The sequence below is a fragment of the Triturus cristatus genome, chromosome 3_2 (assembly GCF_964204655.1).
Source record: "Triturus cristatus chromosome 3_2, aTriCri1.1, whole genome shotgun sequence".
Classification (NCBI taxonomy): domain Eukaryota; kingdom Metazoa; phylum Chordata; class Amphibia; order Caudata; family Salamandridae; genus Triturus; species Triturus cristatus.
In genome coordinates this window covers 854378300-854401655 of record NC_140584.1, presented here as the reverse complement: position 1 = coordinate 854401655, position 23356 = coordinate 854378300, and the positions used below count along the sequence as shown (strand labels likewise).

Below are 23356 nucleotides of genomic sequence, written 5' to 3'. Positions count from 1 at the left end.
TGGTGTAGAACTCATTATTAATGATGCTGTGCCAGCGTCTCATTGGTCCTTGGACGCACAAATTATTAGCCTGAAAGTGCTAATAGTACTGTAGATGGCTTGGCTGCACTCATAGTTTACAAACCGTTTCCAAAACTTTCCATTATGATTTAGGGCTTGTTCCAAACAAGGCTCCACACCACACCAAAATGAATACTCAATAGAAGTGTCTTTGTAACATCATGTCTCGCTCCGCCTCTAACCCCGCCCACTAACCACGCCCCTAGATCAATTTAATGAGTACCTGCACTTACATTTTCCCATTTAAAGCACTGCCTATAAGTGCCCATAGTTCGAAACAAGTCGATGGGGAAAATACATTCTCCCGGATTATTTTTCAATTCCTCTCTCTTCCTTCCTTTCAAATGATGCTGGCGTGTTTTTTGCATAGTGACCACACCGTCATCCGCTTCAGTCAACACGCATACACAGACATCACCCAAAGATTACACTGACACTTTATTTGTGGGTGAAGAACTGCTGCAGGTTTATTTCATACAACACAGTATGATAATAAAATTGGGTTATCTTACGGGCGATCCAGGGCAGGCAGCCCCTTGCTGCCCGCCCGCCTGGTGAGCCAGCACACACGGTGGGTCGATGCCCGGCAGTGTGGCACATAAATATCTGCAGATCATCCACTGGGTCACGTGATCTGCTTCCTACTCCCGCCCCTTCTGACAGGGGCGGAGCGTGTTGTGGCCACCCCCGGTTGGTCAGGCCCCCCAACCGCCCGAAGGACTAACGGGGCGCCGTCGCGGTCTTCCCAGAACCCCCTTCGGCTCCTGGACCTTGGCTCGGGCACCCTTACTGTGCCGGACAGGGGTACCCTTACTGTACCGCCTGTCGCAGAGGTACCCTTACTGTACCAGTCTGCATCCAGATCGCCCTGTAACTCCGCCTGCAACGCAAAAAGAAAAATTAAACATTCCAATAACGCGCTGAGCCTGCCACGCGGGGTAAGAGGAAAGGGTGGGAGAACGCGTGTCCAGGCTGGCTGCGGCGCGCAGGAGACAGAGGAGGAACTGGGCGAGAGAGCCCACTAAGTAGTGAGTAAGCCGCGCCCCCCGCCCCCCCCAGCTCCACGCGATAGGGGTTTTTCCCAAGTGGGCGTAGGCCTCGCGCGCGAGGCAGCAAGGGGGGAAGGCTCCGACGGGCGGCCACTAGAATGCTGCCCTGCTGATGTCCCACTGCGTGGGACGCGGGCAGCGGCATAGTGACCACACCGTCATCCGCTTCAGTCAACACGCATACACAGACATCACCCAAAGATTACACTGACACTTTATTTGTGGGTGAAGAACTGCTGCAGGTTTATTTCATACAACACAGTATGATAATAAAATTGGGTTATCTTACGGGCGATCCAGGGCAGGCAGCCCCTTGCTGCCCGCCCGCCTGGTGAGCCAGCACACACGGTGGGTCGATGCCCGGCAGTGTGGCACATAAATATCTGCAGATCATCCACTGGGTCACGTGATCTGCCTCCTACTCCCGCCCCTTCCGACAGGGGCGGAGCGTGTTGTGGCCACCCCCGGTTGGTCAGGCCCCCCAACCGCCCGAAGGACTAACGGGGCGCCGTCGCGGTCTTCCCAGAACCCCCTTCGGCTCCTGGACCTTGGCTCGGGCACCCTTACTGTGCCGGACAGGGGTACCCTTACTGTACCGCCTGTCGCAGAGGTACCCTTACTGTACCAGTCTGCATCCAGATCGCCCTGTAACTCCGCCACAGCTCTGGGGAGGCTACCGTCGCTGCCAGAGCCCCCCTTCCTCCTTTCGCTGTTTATGGGTGCCCGCCCCTGCGAGCCAGCTTTAGTGGGCTAAATAATGGGTCCTGTTCTGTAACCGTAAATATACGGCATTAAGTTGCAACATTACTCAGAAGCCCAGGGCAGACTAACCACGAATGACTCTAGGCCCCAGTGCCGCTCAGCTGAGGCGTGACTGGAGTTACTAGCCCTATAAGCGATGCCACTGCAGATCTTCCTATCGTAATCATGGGAAGATCTAGCACCTACAAATGGAGTCAGAACTAAACCATAGCTGAATTCGTCAATCCATCGCTTCCCTTCACAACCTAGCACTAAGGTGTTGATTTCCGCTTTGTCTACACAGGGATGTATAGATAGCGGCATGGTACCTAAAAAACAGCTGCTGCTGCGGGCAATTGCATGATTTCTTTAGCAGGACAGAAGATTTTCTAACTGCTAAATGGACGTCTGCTTCTTTCGTGACTCCGGATAAAGCCGATATGGCTGACTGAGCTGCCGAAGGTACATCGCTCAGCTCGAGGACCCAAATTTGTGAACGTAAACCCCCTCTCTGGCTCCAATGAAATGTTGGGCGAGAAGAGTAACACCTAAATCTGATTTTCAGGCTGGAAATATGGCATCGGTAACAGGGCATTGGTGAAATAGGCGCTTATGGACCTGCCATCCCCTTAATACTTTCCAATTGGCCAATTTGGGTGCCAACTGGCACGGAATTGTGTTCCCAACAGCTACAGCACCATAAGCAGGGTGAAGGTAACGTGTGAGTTAACCCCTTCACCTACGTGTATAAACACAGCTGACATCACTGTTACCTGACTTTGCTCCCTTTCACACCGTATTAGGCTATTGTTTACTACAACCGGCCCATATCTTAACAACATCTCCCGGTTTTGGCCTCTCTACTTGCAAATTAAGTTACCTTAAATTGGACGATAGAGTCTTATACTAGTCCCGCTGTTATCCCACTCTTTCCTTACTCTCCCCTGGGACAGCGTATCCAATTCCTTGCTTGTTAGAGCAACTACAGGCATGTGAATCATCCTGGAAAATAATGCAACAAAGTGATATAGTAGGTGTGTCCTAGGATGTTCTGCAACACTGATCGGTGTTCTAATAATGTATACTTTGCATTGTGTATGCAGTTCTAGGATGAAAGTTGATAGCTCACTATCCTATATTAGGACTTTAAGTTATACATTGCAAGTAACCAAAGGATGTCCCTTTTGAAAGCAGTAACCGGCTGATCTGTTTGCATCCTATGCCCTCTGTAATGTACTTGGCACACGTCTTTGCAGCGGCAATCTAGCCATTATGTGAGGCCTGACAATTGCCGGGTGAAAGAAACGCTGCAGCAGGTGCTTAAAAGCTTAATAAACGTTTGCCGAAAGTGCCATGGTCAGGTTGTTGGGGAAATGGATCTAATCAATCAAATGTACGATGGAGGTACTAACATTGTAGGTGTACATTATGGGGGTCGAAGCACGTTAGAGGATAGATTGTGCTTGCCCAGGTCCGTCATGGCTGAAACGTTGCCGTCATAGAGAATTAACGGTACTATACACCACTGGTGTGCAGCGATTGTATATTGCAGTACAGCATTATATACAACAATATTGTATACCACCATTTTATATGTGTTAAAGTCCAAGTTTGCCCCACTTGTATGCAATTCCTCCGCTATCTGTTTAGAATTTATCATGGCATTCCTTGTGCATTTAGAAATCGGCTAGAATTACATATGTAAATTCTGTGATTTAGCTACCCCCTTGTACGTTCCCCTGGATGTAGATCAGGAGGAGATTGCCCTGTGTTAGACTCGATTCTTCTGTGGGTAGGAACTGCCTGCTATAAAACATTTATTTGCCCGCCTAAGAGGGGCCTAACTCATAGCAACGACACCAGCATCCAACATAACCCATTCTGGCCCCCCACCCAAGTGCTATCCAGTCCCTACCCTGCTTAGCTTCCACGGCGACCGAACGTATAATTTACCAGGACACGGTAGCTCAGCGCACTGAAAGCTTTGCAATGAGTGAAAATACAATTTTTTGCGTCCCAGGGTGGGCTTGAACCACCAACCTTTCCTTTAAGAGCCGAACGCGCGAACCGATTGCGCCACAGAGACCGATGCCTCAAGCATTGCCAGTACGGGGGTCGCACCTGCCACCTTCGCGGCACTAGCACCCCGCTACAACCAATCGAGCTAACCGACCAGGCCAGGAAAAACAACTAGCTCAGCGCACTGAAAGCACACCAATCCGTTTATAAAAATACAATCTTGCGTCCCTGGGTGGGCATGAACCACCAACCTTTCCTTTAAAAGCCGAAAGCGCTAACCGATTACGCCACAGAGACCGATGCCACAAGCATTGGCCAATACGGGGGTTGCACCCGCTACCTTCTTGCCACTAGCACCACGCTACAACCAACCGAGCTAATCGACCAGGCCAGGAAAAACCAAATAGCAGTAACATAGTCGAGGAACTGGGACACCAAAATCAACCTTCCACAAACGGCAAGATCATATGTCCCCAATACGCCAGAGGGTACACTTACAATGTGCTGCCAATGCCCATTCGTGCAGGCCCGGCATATACCCCAAACGATCTCACAATTCTGAAATTGAGAAGGAATAACCTGGGATATTGTCTAACAACTCGCACATATGCCCAGATTGACCAAAACGTTGACCAGAAATCGATGGAACAATGTTAGAAAGGGGGAAAGGCCTCACCCGTGGAACAAGCATTCTGAACAGCAGACCCCCACACTATGAGCGTGGTCGACAGCAACCAGCCAGCTACATCCCACAGACACTGCATGCATTCCTGCCACCTTTGACATTTCATTATAAATTAAACTTGCTTCCATTGCACACATGTTGTGTTCTAGAGATGTTTCCAATGCATTTCTCACTAATGAGTACTTCATCAGGGGCTTTTACAGCGAACTCTTAAAAACAGTGAATATTTTGTGAGAAGCCCTGGCTATCCATTCACAAACTTCACCTCGTGCTTTTCAGAACTGGGGTGGAGTTATTGTTGGATGAAAAACGAAAGATGCAAATTCCCCTGAGTGTTACCCTAAATCGTGAAACATGCCGATTAGCCGTGTCGCAATGAACAATCTTACCCAAGCGTAACAGTGAAAACATCATATGTGGTACTTTACACCCAGTTTGTGACACCCATTCCACGCACCCTAACCACGCCCCTAGATCAATTTAATGAGTACCTGCACTTACATTTTCCCATTTAAAGCACTGCCTATAAGTGCCCATAGTTCGAAACAAGTCGATGGGGAAAATACATTCTCCCGGATTATTTTTCAATTCCTCTCTCTTCCTTCCTTTCAAATGATGCTGGCGTGTTTTTTGCAGTCTCTTGTGAGATCATGCCAGTGTCACGTAGTGCTGCTGTTCATGTGTATTAATAACACCCCCCACTACCTGCACCTATTCCCACGCACTTCACGTAGCCCAAGGCCTGGTGTTACTCATATAAATTAAACAATGTTGGCAAAGAACGCCAGGCTGCAGGGCAGGCCCATGCAAATCATCCAGGAAAAGAAGAGAAGATACTATTCTACTTGTGAATGGGCCTTGGGTGGCCCAGCAGCTACCTTGGTGGGGGTTGCCCTCCCCCTTTCCCTCTAGAACCGATCCTACTTCTGGCTCGCTCCCCTCCCCTTTCGGCTGAAGGAAGGAAGCGCTTTCTTGACGTCTCTCCGAAGATGAATACCAGAAGGGGCCGGGCCGTGAGGAGCACGGAAATAGGAACAGGAGACGCAGTCGTTGCCAAAAATGAGCAGGGCTGCAGAGTGAGTGAGCTTCACGCAGACCGACGAGTCCAGCGCGAGGCTCGTGCGCCTTCACTGAGCCTCCAGCGCGAGGGCGGCCGCCGCCTCAGGGCACACAGTGAGGGTGAGGCTGGCCTGGGGAACTGAGGACCTTACCGGTCAGAGGGTCCGGTCAGAGTGCGCCTGAGGGCCAGCAAATGATGGTGAGGAGACTGTCGAGTGAAGGAAGGAGAGATGCGTAACTGAGAGAGAGGAGAAGCGAGGTTACCCGAGGTTTGAGGGTACAATTAGAAAGAGCTGGCGAAGCTCTAAATGATATGGAGCCGCGGACATCCACCTGACTCACAAGGCAGCCTGAGGGCCCGGCACGGGGAGGTCGGGTGAGGGAGTCGCCAGAGAGTGGACAATGACTACATATCTCCGGAGCAGTGTAATAAATGGGCAGGACCTACGTTTGTTAGCATCAATGTCCTAGTTCAGAATCCACCCAAGCATCGGGTCTGATTCCGCGACCAGAACACGACCCTCTGTGAGGCGGACCTCAGAGACAGCGCTGAAGCACGACCCTCGGTGAGACGAGAGACCTCAGAGACAGAGCAGAAAGGCCCTCGGTGAGACGATAGACCTCAGAGACAGAGCAGAAAGACCTTCGGTGAGACGATAGACCTCAGAGACAGAGAGCAGAAAGATCCTCGGTGAGACGAGATACCTCAGAGACAGAGCAGAAAGACCCTCGGTGAGTCGAGAGACCTCAGAGACAGAGCAGAAAGACCCTCGGTGAGTCGAGAGACCTCAGAGACAGAGCAGAAGCACAACTCTCGGTGAGACGAGAGACCTCAGAGACTGCGCAGAAGCCGGGTCCTCCGGGAGCTGTGAGCGGCACAGCATGGTTCTGTCGCACTCCCCAACGCTGCTAGTGGCGGGCTTTGCCCTGACTTTCAAAGTCCTCAGCCGGCTCCTCTATGCTCTTCCGGTGCCCAGGTTGGTGGAGAAAGACTGGACACGGACTTGGCGGTGGCGGAACCTCTGCGTGTCCCTGGTGCACTCGGTGGTGACCGGCCTCGGATCGGTGCTGTGGTGAGTCTTGTATTGGCATTTATATGGCGCTTTCTACGCCCGGCGAGGCGCTGAAGCGGTTTGTAAGGAGGCAACACGTATAATAACGGGGTCAGAACTCAGCAGATAGGAGGAGCCCAGAGGTTATATGTTGGAAGAGGGAACCGTGAAAGCTCTGGGAGGGCCTTTTTTATCGAGTACAAGAAGTCCAGATACGGTACCCAATGGTGAGATAAATACAGAGGAAGAGTGTGAGCTTGCTGCGCTGTGCAGTCGTATACTGGTAGATCTTGCACTGTACTGTACTGAGTGCGCCTGGAGGTAGAGGAGGGACTGTGCAGTTAGTGCACGGCGGGGGCGCTCCTAATGAATACAGTCCATCAGTCCTAAAAACAGAAGTGGGAGAACTAACGAGTTACGTAGTATGCAAGTGGCATCACAGTGCGTGACATCAAGGAGCATGACACAGAAGATGGCATCATGGGAAATTGCATCACAACCCATGACGTCACAAGAAGTGATATCAGATCTTAAGACCCACACATATGTTTAGCAGGTCCATCATGAATACATTTGAGTGCATTACAATATTTAACAAACTAGATTTTGCGTTGGGGATGTTCCAAAAAATGTAACGCAACACCGATGCAAAATCTGGGCCTCAACTTATTTGCATTTATTTTTGAAAGGTCTACCACAACGAAATATGCAAAATGGAGACTGGTGACAGCAAATCTGTTCTGCTTAATTGGTTGCAAAGTCTGCCTTTTAAAATAGCTTATGGGGTTAAGACACATGCAGGAGAGATCTTTGTGTGCCTGTTAAATCTCAGGGAATGGTAAAATAACTATTGAGGTTAACTTCCTTGCTGGGGAGACCTGCGTTTTGTCTAGTTCTAGTTTTAAATAAAAGTAGCATAGACTGTTAATATGTCTCCTGCAAAGCACATTTTGTAACACGCACATTACAGCTTTTTTTAAATGTAAATAGACAAGTGGGTTACTGGTTTTAACACAGATCCTCTTGTTACTTGCAGTTCATAAATTATAATCCCTCCTACATAGCACAGTAAACTATGAAAGACATGTGGCTACTACACCTTGTAACCCCCACTGTTTTATGCAACACATCCATTGATTTACACACATATGATTTGTCAATGTAACCCTGTCTTATGCAACACATCCTGTACATTGATTTACAAACATATGATTTGTCAATGTATCATGTGTACGTGTGATGTAAAGGGCTCTGACACCCTGCGATTGGATGAGTAGCGCTATTGCACTATAAAATAATTTAATCAAAATAGTGGTATTTACATTACTCGTGTAGCTACTGGCACAGACCAACACATCTAACATTCCTAAGTGCATGCACACATCTTATATACAGGAACTGAACAAAGTCAAAAGCGTGCCTCTTTTAGCTACCCGTGAAGTGATAAGCTGTGTGTCTTTGTTTCCCCTCCAATGCCTTTAGGTGTGAGGCTCCCAATAGCTCTCAGGCAGGATACTACGGCAAAAGGAGGCCTGATGGCCCCTTAACTTTCGCCTTTGTTATGCGCACAGCTGCAATCTGATGTCTCCTCCCCGTCTGAACACTGCCACTCCCACCGAAAGAAGACAATGTGCAGGCGCTGCGGAGTGCGTCCCGGGGTCTACAAATTACACTGGGGAAAGTTTAGTATTTTTCTGTGGGGCCCAACCTCTTAGCTGGGTAGGCAGAGCCCATCCACCCTGTGGAAAAAGTGGGTAAACTCCGCCTACCCTCAAATTGTGCCTTGGATGGATGTGTGTGCACAAGCATATGACTATCTAGAATGTTTTCAATGGAAGTGGTAGCCAAAGGGGAGGGAGGGGCATGAAAGCAGCAATGTACCTGAACTGCACCTTCAAAAAGCGATGTATTGCACCAGTATCAAGAATGTTGTTCACTAATACGTGTCTCATCCTCTCTCCTCGTTAGCGTGCTTCAGGTGCCCGAGTTACTGACCAACATTTCAGACGGCTACTCCACACCTGCCCACCTGCTGACCTGCATCTCGTCGGGTAAGGCTGGCGTCTCGTATCGTAGGCGTGCAGAACTCCACATGTAGGGCCTTTTAAACGTTGATAATAAAGGAGCTATCTAATAAAAGTAGAGGCCAGGAACTTAATATCACTACACAAGCCAAGTGTATTATGTTTATAATCCTGACTATGCACAACGCAGACCGTCTCATCCATCGTCCTTTCACCCCAGGCGCCGTTCTATGGTGGCTCTATGTTCATTTTGTTTCCCTAGTGTTTGTCTCTTGCCTGTTGACCCCAGGGAGGACAGGGCAGACAACCGTCGACTGGCTACATTGTAAGGTGCATTTCCAGACAGCCCTATGGGCCAGTCCATTTAAAATACCCCTACCCCCTAATCCTCAACATACAAAGGGTCAGAGAAAGGACACTGGAGCAGAAACTTGCAGCTATGGCAGAATTGACCCACTTCTCTGCCATCTGTTCTGCAAGGGAACAAGCCACAAGGTTGAAGACCTAGGCAGCGGGACCGCCTGTGAGATTGCTTACTTTCATCCAGAGTAACAAGAAGATACATGTTGGTCTCTTTATGGTGAGATCTGCAAAGAACATGCTGCACCCCCCCGTAGAGACAAGCTGTGCACATCCTTTTCTTGATAGTTTCACTTTCCCTTTCAGAATCTGAAGAAAGTTTACAGCAGCAGTCTCTAACCTTTTCTGTTATAGGAGCTACTTATGAGCCAAAAAAAATCCCAAGCTACTATTTCGTGTTGCGATAGTAAGCACATCAGACAAGATTATGCTTGTGGCCTCCCTATATTAAATTACCCGCAGTGATTACCTCTGCATCAGGCAGATTAGCCATCAGTAATGTAAAAAAAAAAAAGGCTGTTAATTTTGGATGACTTTACATGGGTAATATATATCAGCCATATCTTAAATGCCCCTGGCACTAAATAATATTAGCAATACGCCTTCGCAACACCACATGATTTATCACTCAAAAATCAGCTGTAGATATATTTTGAAATTCAACGATCAGGTTATCAGTCCTGAAAATGCACACATTCTCGTTAACATACAATTTTTTTCAAATTTGGTATACATATATTAATTCAGACAAGCAAAAGCTTCTAATTCAGTAGGATGGACTGAACACAGGCAAGCTACTTCTAGGCTCGCAAGCTGCTCCTTGGAGAAGCCTTGTTTACAGCCTATTAACAAACCGAGGAGCTAAGTGCAGTTATGTCAAAAGTAAAACACACTGCTAGAGACCATGAGTTTATGTGTAGCTTCAACATCGAATAACTGGATACCTAGTCCCACCAATCCTCTGACGCCACAGGTGGAACTTAAACGATGGGAGAGATTTCACATTCCACCATGGGATGTTATAGGGTCACTCAGCACCACTCACCTCAGATTCCCTTTCTATATGAAAGTATCAACCATTAGAGCTTTCAGTGGGATGAAAACAAAATTAAGGTGGGGGTCACCAGGACATAATGTAAAAAAAAAAAAAGAAGAAGCAGTGGGGTGAGAAACAAACGTAGGCAGTATGCAAGTAACATCATCACACATCACAACAGTGTGTGACATCACACGAGGCCTCACAAGACGGGACATCAGATCTTCAGATCTCACATATGTTTAGCAGATCTATCATGAGTACTTCTGAGCGCAGTTTAGCAGGTCTATCACAAGTGCATCTGAGCGCATTACAATATTTAACAATTTAGACTTTATGCCAGGGTTTTGTCGAAAAGTGGCGCAACCCGACGCAAAATCTGGGCCTCAGCATATACATTTCTATTTTTAAACCCAGAGTCAAAGAAATTGGTAACAAGGAGAAACATGGCAGCACCTCTGTTCTGCTTAGTAGGTTGCAGAGTCTGCATTTTAAAATATCTTATGGGGTTAAGTCACCTGCTGCAGAGATATTTGTGTGGATTGTAAATCTCAGGGAATGAAAATAATGGGAAGATAACTCTGGAGGTTAACATATTTACTGGAAATATCTGTGTTTTGTCTAGTCCCAGTTTTCAATCATAGGAGCAAAAAGGATTATTATGTCCCCTTCAAAGCACATCATGTAACAAGCAGATGACAGATTTTTATTTTATGTGCATGGGTAAGTGGGTTACTGATTTTAACACAGAGATCCTTTTCGTACTTGCAATTCATAAATTGTAATCCTTCTAATATAGCACAGTGAGCTATAAAGGGCATGTGTCCCATACACCTTGCAACCCTCATTGTCTTATGTAACACATTGTGTCCATTGATTTACACAAATATGATTTATTGTCAATGTACAATGTGTACGAGTGATGCAAAGCACTATGACGCTCTGCACTGGGATGAGTAGCACTATAAAAGAAATAAAACAAAATAGTGGTGTTCAAATTGTTATTTGTGTATAGACTGGGGCAGACCAACACATCTGACATTCTTACAGTGCATGCATATCTCTCCTTTAGAGGGACTGTACAAATGTCAAAAGCATGCCTCTCTTAAGTGTACTTGTGAAGTAATACCAAGATGTGTGCTATTGTTTTCATTTCATTTTTATCTAGGTGTGAGGCTTCAGATAGCTCCCAACCTGGCTATTTCAACAAAAGGAGGCCTGATGGCCCCTTAAATTTGGCCTTTGTTTTGGACCCGGCTGGAATTTAAAATAACAAAGCCCCATGCATGCTCATTGTTGCTCAGAACGAAAGCGGACAATGTGCAGGCGCTGCTGAATTTGTCCCGGTGTCTGAAATTTACACCGGGACGAGTTTAGAATATTTCTGTTGGGACCACATTCTTAGCAGGGTAGACAGTGTCCACCCTGTGAAAAGAGTGTGTAGACACCTTCTACCCACCTGTACTCTCGACTTGTACCATGGGGGCCTCTGAAAAGAGTGTGTGTAGACGCCTTCTACCCACCTGTACCCTTGACTTGTACCATGGGGGCCTCTGAAAAGAGTGTAGCTTAAGAGGTTTATTTAGGAATCCTTTCCAATACTTAGGGCCTTTGTAATTAAGGGTGTAGCTTAGAGAATGTAATCTAAAATCCTGTGCATTCCATTGCATGCCCTCCGACCAATATTTTGGTGCCTCTCTACCTGTATTCTGTTACTGAGATCAGTGGAACGTACAGTGGTCTTCCGAGTATCGTAATCACTCTTGTTCTTCCCTTCACGTTACTTTCCTCTAGCTGCTCTGTGAGACACTTGCGCCTTTTTTCAACCCTACTTCTTTCTGGCGTTCTCCATTTGCATATTCCACACCTCATCTCTTTCCTCATTTGCACCCTCTTTTTACTCAGTCCTGCAAGTACTGCCTTGCATTTCTTTCATTTGTCTACCTGCTACACACACTCACAGTACACCTAATCCCAGGTAAGCACTGCATTTTCATTTTCTTTAGCACTGTAAACATGTTGATAGCTGTGTACCTCGTTCACACGTGTCAGAATCACAATTGCATTTGCCATTCATGACCATTGCTTTGTGCATTCTGCAAACAGAGAGCCAAGGACTGGATGAGTATGTCTTCTGAACACCTTTATGTCCAACTGACAGCCACTGTGGATATCACGCATTTAGGACTCGTACCCCCCAGGATGGCTCCCAGCCCCTGCCCCCAACCAAACCCACAAATCAATGCTTGACAACCAGAGCTGTGGGATAAAAAAGGCCATGTTTATTACAAATCATCACACACACATGACAATATACAAATCATACAATTTGATACGATATGGAGTTATCAAATTCAATAATTCAATTGTTAAACCATATTTATATTCGAGTTGCCCCTAGCTTCGTGCCAGTCGGGTAGAACTCAATTTATTCACCAGAAAACATTGTCTATTACTCCAGCACTAAGGGGCCTTCTGGCTCGCTTCACCCAACCAACTGAGAACCACGCAAGGCGCTACCCACCTGCGTCCTTGAGGGGTGAGCCCCTGTCATCTGGTCTAGGTCCACCACCTGAGGGGCCCACCCCTCCACCAACAGGCTGATCGACGGGGCTCGTAGGGAATAACCAGGGACGGAAGCCCCATGCCCTATTTTAAACTGGCGCCCTTGCCCCCAGCCGGTGTCCCATTCTCTCTGGGATGAGCTTACCGTCTCTCCACCTCAGTGCTGGCCTACGGAATATGCCGGAGGACTCCCCTTATCAATGTAAAGGCAATTTATGTGGTCTCTTTACCGCCACACTCTAATCCCTATCCAACACCTCCCCAATCTCTAACTTTAGGGACGGGTGGGTGGGAGATTAGAAAGGAAACCCCTGCGTACCGGCGCAGTAAGCAAAGAGAGGGCAAGGACACGGGCAAGACGCCCTAAATAGGCCCCCGCCCTCTCCCCCCCTCGGGGCGCCGGCCGGAAGTGACGTCACGACGTTGACCCGGAAGTTACTCGTGTTGCCGACCTGCTACTCCACCTATGACGATCACCAAGGGGGAGGGGGGGGGCGTGCCTGGGTGCCCGGGGGGCCGAGTCCTAAGTGCGCGCTTCATTATATTTCGCGCTTGTCAGTCTTTAGCCTCATCTCAGGGTGGGGGGAGGGGGGGGGGAGACAGACGTGCTGTATTATAAACAACCACCCACAATTTGAACTCACACAGAGAACAAAAGGCGATCCAGTTCAAAGTAATTAATATGCTGCATGAATAAATCCACAGAAAACAACAACCCGGGGAAAGCAAACAATCTTAGGAAGGTAAATTATGGTAGAAATGTGAAATGTAAACGGGACCTACCTCGTGGACATGGATTATCATAATGTTTTTTTACAGTCAATACTGTTTCAAACTTATTCAGCTAATTAAAAAACAGCCATAAAAGTACATAAAACATATTTAAAATATCACATTATAGCAGGATATAAAATATGATTGATAATAAGATATAACACAAATCAATAATCTACTTTCCCCCCCGGCCAATACAATCTAATACATGATACTATTCCTTGAATTGATGGCCTTTAGAATGAAAACAGCAACGTTAAAACGCACTTGGTCGTCATTTAAGAATAAGAGATAATACAGTAATTTGTAGTTCCTAATATTCTGTGCAATGAAAAGCGGTTTAAGATAGTGGAGCCTATAACCAGAATAAAATCTGCAGAATAGTATAAATGCATTGTGCTCTGCTTACTTACATCATCTCATGGGCACTGGGTTGATTCAGGTGGGCACAACTTCACTGTGGGAAAGGCTACCAGATGGTGCACAATACCAAGCCGAAGCCTTGTAGGTACATATTGGCGTTGAGTCTTAATGACTTGGGGCAGATAACATTGATAGATCCCTCCAAAGGAAGAGACCTAAACACGGGGAGTGTTGTTTTCATCCTTTCCAAACTCATTCTAAGATCCGTCTTATGCCTAGTAAAAGTAGCTATAATCAGATTCTTAGTAAGTGTCAAGGTCTTCAGATGATCGTCCCACACTGACAGTTTAAAAAGAGTTCTAATGGTGGAATGAATATATGACAAACACGAAATACGTGAGACACTGACCAAAGTTAAACAAACTAAAATAATCATTTAGGGGAAACTGCTTGCCCCCGCTGGCCTGAGTAAGTTCTTTGCCGTGGAGCGGGCCCATCGAGTCCCAGGCGGTCGGCCGCGACCGGGAGCTCCCCCGAGGCCTATTGTCGCAAAACTTTTTCACTACAGAGACCGAGATGCGATTCTGCAGGCCTCACGGGTACATGGCCCGGTCCGATATGGGAACTCATCCGTTAACTTTTTCCCGGACTTCACCCAACTGGTCCAGAAACAGCGGATGGGTTTCCAGGGGGTGAAGCGCCGTCTCCGGGACCTGGGTCTTAAGTACTCGATGCTTTTTCCTGCTAAGCTCCGAGTGGAATACGAAGACCGGGCTACCTTTTTTGACTGTCCTGCGACTGTGAGTGACTGGCTGGATTCTCTGCCGGACCGGGGTGACCGGCCTGGGCCTTCTGGTGGTGCCGAGGGTGGCGGGCCTCCTTCGGAGTGACTTTTGGTCCTTGACTTTGACATTTTGTTTTGGTCGGCTGGGTTCTACTTCTTTTGTACATTTTGTTTAATTATGATCTATGTTGGGGGCGGGCAGGGACGGGTCCCTTTCCTCCTCCGGGGTCTTTTCGTAGAATGGGGTTTGTAGGGCGACAGGCACACTGCAAGTTGGGGTGGTTTTCTGGACCGCAGGGGTGCAGGGTGGGGGGAGTTGAATTTGGGGGGGGGGTGGTGGGTGGGAGGGGTTGTTTGGATTTGTGTTTTTTGTTTTCAAGGCGAGGTATTGGCTCTGTTTCAGTTTCAGGTGTCGCGCTATTTGCTGGGGGACCTTTGATCTATTGGAGGGGATGGGGGGGGACGGGTTGAGACTGATGTCTTGGAACGTCAACGGATTGGGGGATCGTATCAAACGGGGTGTTGTGCTGCAGTATTTGCGTCGTTTGACTCCTGATGTGGTATTCTTACAGGAGACGCATCTGGTTGGTAATGTTTGTCATGCCATGAACAGGGGGGGATACCGACTCGTGGCCCATTCCGGTTTCACCACTGGCTCTAGAGGGGTGGGCATTCTCCTACGATCTTCACTTCCCCTAGAGATCACCAGGGTTGTCCTAGACGATAGAGGGCGCTATGTGGCTCTGATTGGGAGGTGGGAGGGACAGTCCCTTTCCTTGGTTTCGGTTTATGTTCCCCCGGGCCTCCAGAACTCCACTTTCTCAGACTTGGGTCGTATGCTGCTTGAGCTTCCTGACAGTCTTTTGCTTATGGGTGGGGATTTTAATTTGGTTGTTTCGGGTGATTTGGATCGCCACCCGCCCAGGGCCCTCCCTGCTGCCCAGGCGTGGCTCGGCGGACTCTTGGATACCTTCGGTCTGGTGGATTGTTGGAGGTTAATGCATCCGACACAGTGTCAGTACACATTTCACTCTGGGGCCCATGGGAGTCTCTCCAGATTGGATTATTTTCTTATGCCCGCGGCCCAGACTGCCCGGATTCGAGAGGTCAAGCACTTGGCCCGGGGTATCTCTGATCATTCCCCACTGTGGTTGCTTTTCGACACCGGGATGCGGTCCGCTGGGCGGATCGCCCCTATTAACCCTTGGTACTTGCGCGACCCCAAGATTCGTGATAGCCTTGTTAAGTCGATTGATCAGTATTTTCTCGAGAATGAGGGGTCGGTGTTGTCCTCAGTGTCCCTGTGGGAAGCCTTCAAAACAGTGCTCCGCGGGCATGCCCTATCCCAGATAGTGGAGGCCAAGAGGGTTAAGAAGGAGGAGGTGGTGAAGCTGGAGACTGAAATATCGGGGCTGGAGGCGGCTTTGGAGACGGGTGTCACTCAGGATGGGCTTCATGCCCTCAGCTTGAAGCAGTTTGAATATAAGTCTCTTGTCACTGACGCTGCCAAGAGCATGTATAGGGAGCAACAGGGTAGGTTGTATGATGCCGGGGACAAGGCGGGTAAACTGATTGCTTGGTTGGATAAGAAGGAGAGAGTGAATCGTGTGGTCCCGGAGCTTCGGGTTTCGGATGGAGTGTGTGTGACTGACCCTGGTGAGATTGTGGAGTGTTTTGCTGACCACCTCCGGGCGGTGTACTCCCCGGTGTCTGATAGAGATGAGGATGACTCTCGTCTCTTGCTGCGGGATATTGCCTTGCCCGGCCTATCCGTCGAGGACCGTGAGCAGATGGATGCCTCCCTGTCTGTCGCCGAGATTGCTACCGCGATTCGTTCCCTTCGCTCGGGCAAGGCTATGGGCCCCAACGGACTGCCGATTGAACTGTATAAACTACGCCCGGATAAAATCGCGCCCTTCCTCCGTCGTATGTTTCTGGAGTCGCTCGAGCGGGGTTCCCTTCCCGACGACCAGCGTCTGGCTACTATAGTTGTTATTCCCAAGGACGGTAAGCCACGAGACCGCTGTGCCTCATATAGGCCTATCTCCCTACTAAATGCCGAACCGAAAATCCTTGCCAAGGTTCTCGCTAATCGCTTGCTGGGAGTTATCTGTGATTTGATACATCCGGATCAATGCGGCTTTATCCCTCATCGTAATACCGCTCTCAACTTGCGGCGTCTACATGGCGTCCTCGCTAGGGCGGAGTACTTCTCTGAACCGGCCATATTGGTTTCCTTAGACGCCACGATGGCCTTTGATAACATCGAGTGGCCATTCCTTTGGGCCGTATTGGCGAAGTTTGGCTTTGGGGAGGGATTTATTGGTTGGGTGCAGCTCCTCTATGCTGGTCCAATGGCTCAGGTGGTTGTCAATGGGCGGGTTTCTCGGCCCTTTGCGCTCGGGAGGGGTACTAGGCAGGGGTGCCCGTTGTCCCCTCTGCTCTTTGCTCTCGCCTTGGAACCGCTCGCTGCCTGGCTCCGCTGGGAGCCCTCGATCAGAGGGATCCGGTGGGCCCCGGGCTTCGAGGATCGGGTCTCGTTGTATGCGGATGATATTCTTCTGTACCTCACCTCGCCGCGGAAGTCGCTCAATGTGCTTTTTGATGTCCTTACTTCCTTCGGGAGAAATTCGGGTTTGATAATTAACTGGTACAAATCTTGCGTGTATCCTATCTCCGGTGGCCTTCCTCTCTTGCCGCCTCGGCTTCCGATCCAAACGTCTCAATCCGGCTTTAAATACTTGGGGGTATACGTTTCGTTGGATCCGGCGGTCCGCTATGAGCAGAATCTCCTGTCTCCCCTCCGGCGTTTGAGGGCGGACACGGCTCGGTGGTGTAAGTTGCCCTTGTCTCCACTTGGTCGCGCAGCACTGTTTAAAATGATGTCCCTTCCCAGATTTCTTTACGCTCTCCAGAACTCCTTCGATATCATTCCGGCGGCCTACTTTAGGGAAGTGGAGAGTTTGCAGAGGAAACTGGTTTGGGACGGTCGTGCGCGTTTCGCTTTGGCAAAGCTGACTCTTCCCTGGTATGACGGGGGCATCGCGCTTCCTGACATTAGAAGGTACTATTGGGCCTCCCAGCTGTCTGCCATTAACCATGCTACGTACGCTCCTGGCTCGAACCCGGCATATGAGATGGATAAATTCCTACTTCCCGGCGGTAACTATAACAGAGCGCTTTACTCTCGATCTGCAGGAAGGACCCTCACGGGCCCTACTAGGATTGCGGTACGTGTGTGGAAGGCGGCGAATGTAGCTGTGGGCTGGAGTGGGCGGTTAACGTGTGCTACTCCTCTATTCGCCTCTGAGCGCTTGGGAAGCCTCTGGACAACGAAAGGCTTTGAGCACTGGGATACGATCGGCATTAGCAGAGTGGGGGACCTATGGGTTAAAGGCGCGGTTAAATCCTTCGCGGCGCTTCAGAGCGAGTACGAGCTTAGTGAACGGGAGTTCTTCCGCTATGCCCAGGTTCGGCACGCCCTACTCTCGGTCTTTGGGGAGGGGACCACGGTCCCTGTCTCTTCGCCTCTCGAGGACCGTATACTCGACGGACACGTCCCCGACAGTACTATCTCCCTGATTTATAAAAAACTAATAAATAATCGGGCTGATCTCTTGGTGCGTCTTCGGGAGGCATGGACGGGAGATGGGGTGGAGTTGGACGACGAGGACTGGCAGTCTGCGCTGTCATCCCCTAAGGAGGTTGCCATCCCGGCCCGTCTCCGTCTGGTCCAGCTTAAGATTCTCCATCGTGTCTATGTGACGGGTCCCCGTTTGGTCTCGATGGGGTTTTCTGATGACGGGCTCTGTAAGCGTGGCTGCGGGCTCAGTGCCACCTTTCTCCACATCCTCTGGGAGTGCCGCGAGGTGGCGGAATATTGGCGCCAGGTGCATGATGTTATGAAACGAGTCACTGGGGTCGCTCTGCTGCCGGAGGTGCGCCGATGTGTTCTGAATGTGTGGGAGCCCAATGACTATAATGCGGCTCAGGCTCGGTGGGCGGCCCTTGGGAACATGATCGCAAAGAGAGATATTGCGCAGCTTTGGGGTTCCCAATGGCCTCCCACCGTGTCCGTATGGAAGGAGAACATGGACTGGTGCATGTTCAGGGAGAAGACGGTGTATGTGGCTCGTGGTAAACCGGGGGCGTGGGGTAGAATCTGGGGTCAGTGGAATGTGTATCGAGGGACTATCTGTTCTCCCCCCCTGGTGGATACGTCTGAGGTTGCCTTGTCCCCCTGATCCTTGAGGGTTCCTTGCTTACTCTGTTCATCTGAGTATAGATTTGGTTTTCCCGTGGCCCCCCCCTCCCTCTCAGATCCCCCTTTTATTGACCACCCTAGGGTGGTCCTATGTGGAGTTCCTCTGCTATGGTTAGACGCCCTTTCAATGTTTTTCGCCTTGCTTTTTGTTTTTCTTTACTTTGGTTGATAGTTATGTAAAAAGGGTGTATCCTGACTTCCTTTATGTGCAGCTTGATCTCCTGTCATTTAGCGGAGCCCCTGCGGGCCAGTCATTGTTTTTGAACTGCTCGATCATTTCTGCATACTAGCGGCCGGCCCAGGAGGTTGTAGGCCCGTGCTTGTACCCTTTTTCTCTGCACAATAAAATTTTTATAATAAAAAAAAAAAAAAAAAGTATCCACCCCATTGATGAAAAGAGAAAATAGTAACAGGGCCAACACACAACCCTGTTGGATTCCTCGCTCCACTTTGAAGGTGGGCGAGCAGTCACCCTGTGGTCCATAAGTACTTTGCTTGATAAGTTTGAATACAGGCATGCCAAAAAATTAACAATTGCAACTGAAGCACCAAGGGACAGCAACCCTGACCATAAAACTGGGTGTTCCACTAAGTCGAATGCCCTACTTAGATCCGCAAAACATAGATAGGGAAACCCTGGTTTAGCCCAGGTGTATTTTCCTATCAACATATACAAGTTAACGCATTGCTCTATTGCACCTAGACCCTTTCGAAAGACAAACTGAACTGGAGATAAAATAGCATTCTCCCCAACCCAAATCTCTAGCCTCCCCGGTAACACTATGCTCATAACTTTTACTGAGGAGTCCATAAGTGAGATAAAGCGATAATTCTTTGGGTCAGACCTATCACATATCTTATAGATTGGCACCACAGTAGATATACCCCATGATGGTGGAATTATACAGGTAGCAGCAGTATTAAATACCCTAGTCAAGACGAGTTCCCATAAACCTATAACTGATTTGAATACGTCCACAGGGACCCCGTCGGGAACAGCCACCCTTCCGCCAGAACATTCTCTAAAGGCTAGAGATACCTCTGTAACAGAAATATTAAATGGGAGAGGGTTCTGGCCTAAGATCATTGCATGGAATTCTACTCCACCCTCCTTGAGTTTACATTGAAAAATGGCAGAAAAATGTTCCACCCAAGCTTCACAAGGAACAAATTAATTGAATTCTGGAGTGCCATCATGTTTTTTAGAAACGGGGCATTAACCGTCCCCCAAAATGTGAGTATTACGGCTACAGTCAGCTTAGACCATGCCTCTTCCTGAAGGGTTTTCATCCTTGTGGCAATTGCCTTTTCATAGTCAATGCGGAGGGATTTAATTAGCACATTATCCCTAAGTGAACTATGTAAGGCTACCTTAATGAGTGGTCAAACCATCCTTTTATTTTTACCCGAGAGGGATGCTCTTCACGAGTCAAAGATTCATTAATAGAATTTACTATATGATTAAAATCGTCCAATACCACATGGGGAGCTACCTCATCATTTAAACAATAATTAAATTCCTTAATATTACTAATTAAAATGTCACAAGGTAAACTATGTGGGTCAAATCCTGCCAATTTGATTCTCAACCCATTAGACCATGTGGGAATGATATTACTAACTACAGATGGAATCGTATTTTTCTTTTCCCGGAATAGGAAAGGCATCATAAAGGGGTTATGATCAATGATTGAGGTCTGGACCACATTAGGGGTACCGCACTTACGACTTGCTGAAGCTGCCACCGCAATATGATCAATAATCGTGGCAGCATTTCTCCCCCGAAAGGTAGGGATTAAAACTCCATTCTCTCCCCATTTGTAAGGCAATATATGCAGATCATATTTATTAATAATTAAATTAAGGGCGTCCCCATAATCATTATGGTAAAAGTGAGTGACACCCTCCCTGTCTTGAGCAAAGAGTCCACACGCAGAAGATGCCACAAGGGAACAGACCTGGTGGTTAAAATCTGGTGCCCAAATGATCAAAAAATTAGAACGAATATGGCAGAGGAAAGCTTCCAATCCAAGATCAAGGGCATGGGCCACCTTGCTACACATACGATCAAACACATTGTTGTAGAAATTCATTAAAACCAGGTTGTGCTCTCCCTTGATAGTAAGCCACAACAACTAGGAAGGGGGTCCTACCATTAAGCTATTTTTAACAATTACAGGGAGCCTATTAGAAATAAGAATCTGGAACCCTCTCTTAGCCAGCCCCTCACCAGAGGGTATAGCACCCAAACAGTGTGAAGAAAACCCCTCAACAAGTATCGGATTCACACTCCATGTCTCCTGTAAACAAAGAACATCGAGGCCAGCTATGGTACCTGCCCATTCCAGACTCCCTATCTTATTTGATAGCCCACCCCCAATCCAGGATGCAAAGTAATAATCGTTAATTGTTTTTTTTTTTTTTTTGGGAAAAACCTTTATTGTGCACATTCGCAACATCATACAACGCACAGTCACCGTCCAGGTGGCGAAGCAGTTAAGCAAAGCGTACACTTCCAGATGTTAGAACACAGCCATTCAGCCGACAACCCGGGGGTCCGGCGGCGTTGTACAGGGTAGCATGCGTACAAAAGGGAGGTGCGTGCGTTGTGAAGAGAGTAGGTGTGTGGCGCTGTGTATGTGCATTTGATTTTTTGTGGTGTCCCAGGTGCATGTTATCGGCGACAGAGGATGGCGCTGTGATCCAGCCCACTCCACGGTTGCGCCGGCTGTTACCCAGTCCCCGATCCAGAGACCTATTGTACGTCGTTGTTACCCCAAAGTGTAAAGGCCTCCGGGAAGTAATAATCGTTCATGAGCTGATTATAGAACCTAGAGACTAGATCAATAGGGTATACTCACCTGAGGCCAAGGTTAGTACCACAAATAACATTAATGGCAGATTCAACACTACCAGAGGATCCAAAAATTCCATTGTTATTACAGAGACCATTCCCAGGTAATTCGAGATTAAATAAATCCGCCCTAGTATTAACCACGCCTGCTCCCACAGGATCTTCGCTGCCCAACCTTACTTTAGTTATATACTATCCGTAAGTCAGTCATTATCTTGGAGAGAGCTCAGCACTTGAAATCTATTAGACACAGCCAAGGGGGAGGCATACGCTCTCTGTAGATTATGATTCAATTTATTAGTGTTATTAGGATGGTGTAAATGACGATAAAATAGACAAAGAGCCATGGTTCTAGCAAATGGTGAAGACAAGGGTAATTTGATCAGAGCTTCCCTAGCATGGCTTGGATGGCAAAAAATTATAATAATACAATCCCCTCTTAGTGTTTTCCCAAGTGGCCTATCCCACCCCACTCTCCTGATAACATTTGGTGAGCATGATCAGGAGAAAATAGGGTATTAATGTTCAGCCAATATACAACATTGTTCTTCAGGGATACAGTGGATTCTTGTTGTCCTGGGTTAAAGGGGAGGACATTGACCAAAAGAGCCACATATGGACAAAATGCAGGTGTCAGATTAATAGTTACAGGGTCACAAATAGACACTCTACCATTAAATTCAACAGTATTCAGACCAGGGTTCTGCGGGTTCAGCAAATTCTGCAGCTAGGTGTCCGAACAGAGGAGGAAGTTCCCATTTTGGTTATCCATGGCTACTAACTGTGTGCACGAGGGGCCAGGGATTGAGGCGGTCCCCAGTACTCTCCCACTTATGGACCCCTCACCAACTGACCCAGGAATCCCCCTACCCTGGAGGGCACCTTAACAGTAAATTGAGTCCTAATAGGATTAGAATTAATGACAGAGCTATTCACACCTAAATTAATAGGGGGCAACTTCTCTATAGTATCACGAGCGCTTGCCGTGCACCTAGTAGTCATACTACAGCAAAGGGAAGTTACTTTATCAATCTTGTCTTCCAAATGCTCAAGCTCTCCTTTAGTGTTAAGACCATATTTTTAACAACCATACAAATTTACGTAGGGCACATTTCTAGTGGGGGGTTATCTATAGGAGCAGAAGGATTGTCAGTCCTAGTACAAATTGGTACAGCTGGGCTTGGGCCATTGGCCACTGCAATCTTTGACTTCCTCTTGAAATTGGCAGCTGGTGACCGTACCAGGGAAGCGGGGGCCTCAGCAGGGGGGAGCTGCCTCTGATATTGCCTCTGATTCACTAGGCAGTTCAAGGAAGGTATGACTGTCCTGAACTTCCTGATTATCACGCGACCCATTAGTTAATACTCCCACTCCCAAGTCAGGCTCCCGCATTACTCCTCATATGGCCACTTAGCCCACATGGTCCGGCCGTACCCAAGGATAGGTGACGCTCGGCCAAATCAATCTCTTCAGAGATAGCCCCCACAGCTTGTGCTAGAAAACAATCAATAGTTGTCCGTTTAGTATCAACAACATCCTTTTCCCGTCAACTTTACGTTTCCCCATGTTATTGAGAGAGTCCACACAAAAAGAAGACACAGTCACTTTGGTTCATCTAATTAAAAGCCCGCACCAGATTGCTTGACTTCCTCAGTTAAGAGAAAGTC

At 48.2% G+C, this 23356-nt stretch overlaps 1 protein-coding gene across 1 annotated transcript in view; it reads left to right on the top strand.

The window, feature by feature from the left end:
• The first annotated feature begins 5550 nt into the window (after positions 1-5550).
• The window catches only part of LOC146858311 (TLC domain-containing protein 1-like), a 58112-nt gene continuing 40306 nt past the window's right edge, over positions 5551-23356 (top strand). Inside the window, exons 1-2 of the mRNA XM_085649138.1 lie at positions 5551-6686; positions 8634-8716. Of these exons, the coding sequence (XP_085505264.1) occupies positions 6496-6686; positions 8634-8716 (274 nt within the window). The 5' untranslated portion in view covers positions 5551-6495. The remainder of the gene's footprint in view (positions 6687-8633; positions 8717-23356) is intronic.